The sequence below is a fragment of the Melanerpes formicivorus genome, unplaced genomic scaffold (genome assembly GCF_026170545.1).
Source record: "Melanerpes formicivorus ecotype bairdi unplaced genomic scaffold, bMelFor1.0.p_v2 SCAF_12, whole genome shotgun sequence".
Classification (NCBI taxonomy): domain Eukaryota; kingdom Metazoa; phylum Chordata; class Aves; order Piciformes; family Picidae; genus Melanerpes; species Melanerpes formicivorus.
Genome location: NW_027142364.1, coordinates 1,801,369 through 1,808,505, shown reverse-complemented (window position 1 = coordinate 1,808,505; position 7,137 = coordinate 1,801,369). Strand labels below are relative to the sequence as shown.

Sequence of the window (7,137 nt, the reverse complement as noted above, 5' to 3'; positions counted from 1 at the left end):
ACATACTGGCCTTTGATCCAGGCCTGTTGGGAACAACAAACACACCTCTCTTCTAAACAAAAAGAAGGGAGTATAGAAGTAGTTCAATAGAAGTTTTACAGCAGTTTATTCCACAAAAGGGTGATTTCAATACAAAAGCAGTTCCATGGCCATCAAACCTCCCTATTGTCAGAGCAAGCTGGAGGGTAAAAAGAAAAGTCATTGCCAAGGACAACCAGAATGGCAGAAAGCAACTGGGGAAAGGTAGATGTCAAACAGTTCAAATAACTTCATCCAAAACAGAGAGGCTTGAGAGACAGAGATTTAAGACATGGTTACATTGGTCTTTGCAGCACCCAAATCTACTATCAGAAACGTTGGAGAAGGTATTTCTCTCTTTCTGGGGGGTGGAGGAGAAGCAGTGGAGATTTTTCTTGCCATTTTCAAAGAACATTGGCCTGCAAATAAAAAAGAAAGGAAGTAGTTGCCCTCTTTTTATCAGTTCAAGTTGGTTTTATCAATGGAAGTTGTTTGTTCAACGTCCACATCCAATCTAAATCTGACATGCTTAGAGCTCCAGAGGTGAGCCTGTTTTGCACCCAGGAACAAGCTGACAGTATTGCTTTTTGACTTCACTAGAAGCTGGGCTGGGTCCCAGGCTGATGAGACACTCATTGGCAAGCAGAATGTTTTGAAAAATTGCCCCAGGCCTTGACCTTATCTTAGGTTCTCTTCCAGTAAATTCCTACAAGAAGCCCTCCCATTGTCTTCTTGCCCAAGGCTCTCCATGGGACCTGCAATTCCCCTGCCCTGGCTGACCAGTGCTGATCAGGCAACTTGATGCTGCAGAGGCACTGCCACCCTGCCTGCTCTGTCCTCCCTGCCCTCCGTGGCAGAGCTATCCCTGCTGTGTATGCAGGTGGACACACCTTGCCTTACACACATACGTGTGGGTGTGCAGGAATGCTCTGAGGGTGGCTGCTTCTTCTGACTAGAAATCTTTCTTGAGTGTACTGTCATCTCTGAGACTGCTGGCTACATAAAACCCCTGAGGGCTTCTTGATCCCAGTGCAGATGGAAAGGGAGGGATCAGCATGTCTAATTTCACCCTACCTCCAAAACTAGGGAAACTGAATGCCTCACTAAACCACACCACTTCACTACAGTGTGCAGCTTAGCAGCATCTGTCACTTCAGCTCTGGGGTTCCAACTGCTTCTTTTGTCCAAAGCAGAGCCCTCTCAGTTATTTTTTCAATAAGCTACTGCAAATATAGCAAACACTGATGCCTAGACCACAACTGCTGCCTATTACCTCTGGCATCTTCTTCTGTTTGCTGTCAAGCACACACTGTTAAGAATGACTCTAAATTGAATGCAGGAAGAAAGGTGCTCAGCAACCTCTGCCACATTTTTTTCTTCTCAATCCTAGCCTTAAAAGTCAGAGTGAGCAGTCACCAATCCCTGTATAGCACAAGGAATTAGGGGATGAATTAAACACAATGGATTTAATTATCACTACACATCCTCTGACATTTTTATCTAGAAATGCAGCAGCACAGAGAATGCATAAACCCAAAGGGTAAGCCCTTAACTGAGAGAAACTGCTGGAGCTAAACTGACTTGGAGATGCTGAAGAAATTACCTCAAATATTTTGTTACCTGGACAAAAACAGAATAGGTGCCACAGAGTGTCCGTTTCAGCTCAGCAGCCACTTTGAGAAAACAGATAATCAACTCCAGTCCACTAAGTGCTATCAGAACAGAGAGTAAAATGATGTTCCACTCCACTATGTTAGGAGGTTCCGTGCACCGAGACCAAGAAGGATAATCTGTGAGGTACCTATTAGAGAAACAGCAGTGTGAAAGTCATTAAATGTGGCACATCATCTTTATCATCATCATCACAGACTGGCTTAGGCTGGAAGGGACCTTAGAGATCATCTACTCCAACCTCCCTGCTGTGGACAGGGATGCCTCTCAATTACCCTTGGTTGCTCAAGGCCTCATCCAACCTAGTCTTGAACGCCCCCAGGAAGGAGGCATCCACAGCCTCCCTGGACGACCTATTCCAGAGTCTCACCACCCTCACACTGAAGAACTTCTTCCTAAGATCCAGTCTAAACCTACTCTCCCTCAGCTTCAAACCATTCCCTCTTGTCCCGTCTCTAGACACCCTTATGAAAAGTCTCTCTCCAGCCTTCCTGTAGGATCCCTTCAGGTATTGGAAGGCAGCTCTGAGGTCCCCCTGGAGTCTTCTCTAGGCTGCACAACCCCAGCTCCCTCAGCCTGTCCTCACAGCAAAAGTTTACCTATAAAATATGGAAAAATCATACTGGGCTTTATATGCTTCAAGTTAAGGAGCCAGACTCTGGTCTTTCATTACACCAACATAAGTCCTGCACAGGTCTGTCAAACACAGCTGAGAGAAAAGACACATCTTCCTCAAACACATCTGCTTCCTTAGCTTCCCTGACACCCAGGTATTAGAAAGACACAACCATTCTAGGCTTCTTACCCTCCAGCAGTGTCTTTGAAGATATAATCCCATCCACTTGATGAATTGCAAAAGGGGCCTTGGATCAACCCCAAGGTAAAAATGATGCAACTGTATCCAGAGAAAGCAACTCCAAGCAGGGCTAGCACAATTGAAATAAAGCTCTGAAGTAAAGAGAGAAAAAAAGTATTACTTTATGGGCACAGTGTGCACAGCAAATGCAGTCATTCAACCTGCCAAGCTGCTTCCTTGAGGTTAAATTTCACCTGTAAAATTTCACCTCAAAATTCAGAAAGACAAATCCCAGATAAAGAATAGTAAGCATACAAATCTATATACAAAAATATAGATTAAAACAGAGTTTAAGGAAGTTTCCCAGCTCTCAGTTAAATATCATTTGAGGATTTTTTCCCCTTCAAACCTGCACTCCTGCAAAATTGTTTCTCCAACTGCTAGAGGAACACAACCAGGTGTTAAACTTTTTTGAGTGCCAGATAGCATATATTGAGTTATTACTCCAAAACCCTCCAAATAATACAAGCAAGGGGATGAAATGCTTTAGCTGGGGCACTTCACTGAAACTCTCAGGCTTCTACATTCTTCATTTATTTGGCACTAATTTGTTTGTTTTGTTCTTGTTTAATTTGTCTTTCATCCTGCTTGTGCATCAGAAGGAAGGAGCCACACTTTCCGGGACCTCTCAACCCTACTTAGAATACTTCTCTGTGAAAGGAAGCGGAAGCAGAGCAGGGAAAGGACAGAAGGATGTGCTAGAAACACAGGAGCAGGAAGGCACTCAGAGCAAATCTGGAGATGCACAAAAACAAAGCACAGACTCACCCTGTAGGTTTTGTTGCAGCTCTCGCTCTGGCAGCACCGATAGAACAGGTTACCCTCCAGTGTTATTAGAATTACTGCCAACAAAAGGATCTGTAAGGGGATGTTACAAGGTCAATGAAATGGATGAAGATACTAAGCCAAAGATTTCTTCACCTAAAGGCAGGGACTGCATATGTTATGCTCTGCTGAGATGTTGAAGCTGCTCAAAAGGAAAGCACAGTTACTCAAGAACTGGGCTCTTCTCATTATAGAAGCATATAATCATGTAATGGTTTGGGTTGGAAGGGACATCTAAAGGTCATCTAGTCCAACCCCCCCTGCAGTAAGCAGGGACATCCTCAAACTAGATCAGCTTGCCCAGAGCCCTCACTTTGAATATCTTTGAAACATGAAAAGGGAATGTTTTTGAATCACAGCACTACCCTCTCACATCCTGCTGCCCTGTCCCCAAATTCTCAGCTGTGCTTTTTTGTTCATACTCCCTGCTTGATGTGTTTTTCCTCTGCTAGACAAGATAAGGTTTTTCTTACACTATTTCAAACAAGTGGGTCCTGTTTTAATAAGTCTTCCAGTTCAGCACCTTCATAAAAACACCCTGCTTATTACTTTTAAGTGCTGATTGTGTGCATGCACTTTTACTATATACCTGCTTTCTGCTCCTGAGGCTACAGTTCTTTGTGAACACAGCAAACAGTACAAGCAGCGGGCAGTTCTGAGTTTCATTGCAGAGGAACCCATTGCAAGGGTCGTGGAGAAAAATCCTGCTACACCAATCACAGACAGATACCTGCTGCAGTTAGCCTAACAGTGGCACTAGGCACTGTGAACTGTATGTAGTCCTCTAAAGACTGGACTGCATACAGCTCTTAAGTACATCTGGACAGTCATGAGAAGCTGGTTTAGGTTTTGTTTCATTTTGTTTTGGTTATAGAGCTCTAATTCAACCTCCACAGGGGATTAAATCAACATAATACCTGCCTCTGTAATACAGACGTAAATTACACCTAAACAAAAAGTCAGTAGAAAAGAAACAATCAACCCTGAAGAAAAAACCAACCAAAACAAAGCACTGACATGGAATCAGTATGCAGAGCATGTCATTCAGGATATTCACAAATGTTTGCAGTTTGGGCAAGTTTTCCTGCCTGCAGTGTTTGTGCCAAAGGAATCCACATTCCCTTTACAAGCACAACTCCATAGCTGCTCGGCAGCCCAACACGGCTCGCAGGAGAAACAATTCATCAAACATCCACGGAATCAGCACTTACCATCACGCCTGAGAAACAGATCCCTTCAAAATACCACACGTAGTTGGGCAGCTGGTAACTGGCAGCATGGGAAGCCTTCCCATTAGGGAAGTATAAAAGGATGTTAACAACAATACTCCAAAGTGCAAGAGGTATCAGCAGGCAACTCAAACAGCTTCCACATGTTTCTAAAGCCATCCCTCTAGAAACGTTAGTTTTGCTCTTCCAAGCTAGGAAAAGATCAGAAAGGTTTTAAACATGAAAAGCATTTGCCCTCCTCATTTTGGTTCGGTCATTTCATATCCACGGGAAGCAGGTGACTGCCAGACGATTCCAGAGACAGGGAAGTGCTTCACAGCAGAACAACAGAAGAATATTGCTGTCTAAACTGATTGGCCACTCTAAGCATATGTCTTTAAGTAGCAGTTTCCCTTCCAAAAGATCCTCCTCTGTGATCTTCCAAATGAAATATGTCTAGGAGCCAGACTCAGGAAGGAACTTCAGAAATCTCACTTCCTAGCAACTGCTCAGAAGTGCACTCCTCCCGAGCACACCGACCGTGATGCAGATACTCTGACATGAGGCAGGATGCTCAGCCTTCCTGCAGCTCAGCATTTTCCCTTCCTTACATGGGGAAAGGGGCTGTCAAATGACAAATGTGTCCAGTCCCTGTACAGAAGGCCACACGCCGCCGCACGTTACAGAGGAATCAATGTGCCAGAGCTTGGCAGATAAGGCCGTTAAGGGTGAGCCAACACTTGCTGCTATCTTAGGGCAGCCTCATAAAAACACTAAGTTGAGTCTCAGCCACCTTGCAGAGAGTACAGAAGCCCAAATGGCACTGGTTAGAAGTGGCCAGGCAGGATTCTCGTCACACTGTCATTAATTACTGTTTTCTGCAGCATTATGAAGCTGAACTGTTTTATGAATTAAATTCTGCTATTTCTCCAGCAGCTTTATGCTGTGCTTAGAGCTGAGCATGCATAGCTGCAGATCTGACCTAAATACACATGCCTTCTTGTGCAGAACAAAAGGTCTGGCTGTGTTTTGAAATGCCTGCTGTTTTGCACTGTGCAAAGCCAAAGGCAGGCAGTTTCTCCATTTTCCTGTGTCATCATTCCCTAAGCCCTAAGCAACTAGACATCATCCTGGTAACACAGAGCTGGGGCTATGTGAATGCTCAGAGCATGACCCAAGCCTTCCTTCTATGCCCCTGATGTGAATCATCAGAAAAGTAATTCAAGAATAGGGTTTGCTCAGTGGGAAGGTCACAGTAAGAGAACAAAACCAATTTGGGCTCTAGCAAAGGCAAGGCTGATTTTAGAACCAATGATGTCATGGTAGGTTTTCTTTCTGTTTCCTCATGAGCTGTTTTAGGCTCTGCATGTGTGAGGCTTCTCCCATGTTCTCATAAAGGCTGCTTGTTGTAACTAATTCTTTCCTATTGCTTCAAATGAGATCACCTAAGGAAATGGGCCTGGTGGTACATATGCATTACCTCCTTTTTTCTATCTGTTCTCTGCTCTCCACTCTTTCATTCCCCTCTCCCTTTCTTTTTTTTTCTTTTTCCTAAGAGGTTTCATTTTGAAGTCCTCAGACTTTACTGTGAAGCTCTTCCCATATTTTCTGTTTTGCTCCCTAGTCACTATGGAAACTTTTTTTTCAGGCCTTCCTCTAGCTGAAATTAGTGACAAAACTCCCTTTGGAGGCTCATGGGCATGGACAGAACTCAGATTATCCACAGTAAAGACCAGAGGAAACAGGCACAAACCATCTCCAGGGCTTATTTTCTATTACAAAATTCAGAGATCACATAAAAGGCTGAAATACTTCTTTTCTAAAAGCAATGGCCAAAATGATTAGCATTCAGCTGAGTTTATTGTCAGATTTGCTGCTAGTCCCCATAGTAATTTGTTCTGATTAGAAGAAACCTACTTGGAAGGTGACACCTGGAACAACATCCATTCTGCAGTACAGCAGTCTGCATCATGACTTGGTTTGTATTTAAACTGAGCTCTGCAAATACCAGCTCAAGCTGTGCTTTTTCTTCTCTTTACTTTTGCTGGCACACTACACTGCCACAACAGAAAGCAACCATCTTATACTAAGTATTAAGCAAACCTGGCAAACAGTTTCTCAAATGCCTTACTTACCAAGTGTTGCAACAACTGCTCTCTTCTCGGTGCCAACATCTGGGAGTTGATGCCAAGCCCTTTACTGAAGCCTCAGGTTTGCTCTGGATGAGTGACATCTCTGCTAACTGAAATAAGTATAACATAAACCAACCGCTTCTCCAGGATATAACTGATCCAGCTCCCAGAACACTGACTTAATCACAGAATGGCCTGGGTCAGAAGAGACCTTAGAGATCATCTACTCCAACCTCCCTGCCATGGGCAGGGATGCCTCTCAATTACACTTGGCTGCTCAAGGCCTCATCTAATCTGGCCTTAAACTCTCCCACGGAGGAGGCATCCACAGCCTCTCTGGGCAGAGTCTCACCACCCTCATACTGAAGAACTTCTTCCTAAGGTCCAGTCTAAACCTACTCTCCCTCAGCTTCAAACCATTCCCCAT

At 44.1% G+C, this 7,137-nt stretch overlaps 1 protein-coding gene across 2 annotated transcripts; it reads right to left on the bottom strand.

Moving 5' to 3' along the window:
* Window positions 1-89: 89 nt before the first annotated feature.
* TM4SF18 (transmembrane 4 L six family member 18) lies at window positions 90-6,804 on the bottom strand. 2 transcript variants are annotated; one of them, XM_068144939.1, is made up of 6 exons: window positions 6,714-6,804; window positions 4,582-4,790; window positions 3,314-3,403; window positions 2,495-2,637; window positions 1,639-1,819; window positions 90-437 (listed from the first exon to the last, which is right to left on the bottom strand). In XM_068144939.1, exons 2-6 carry the CDS (start codon window positions 4,756-4,758, stop codon window positions 423-425), a joined length of 606 nt encoding a protein of 201 aa, XP_068001040.1. In that variant the 5' UTR covers window positions 4,759-4,790; window positions 6,714-6,804; the 3' UTR covers window positions 90-422. The 2 variants fall into 2 exon arrangements, with proteins under 2 accessions (XP_068001040.1, XP_068001039.1); XM_068144938.1 differs by lacking the exon at window positions 6,714-6,804 and having other exon boundaries at window positions 4,582-5,035.
* Window positions 6,805-7,137: the final 333 nt, after the last annotated feature.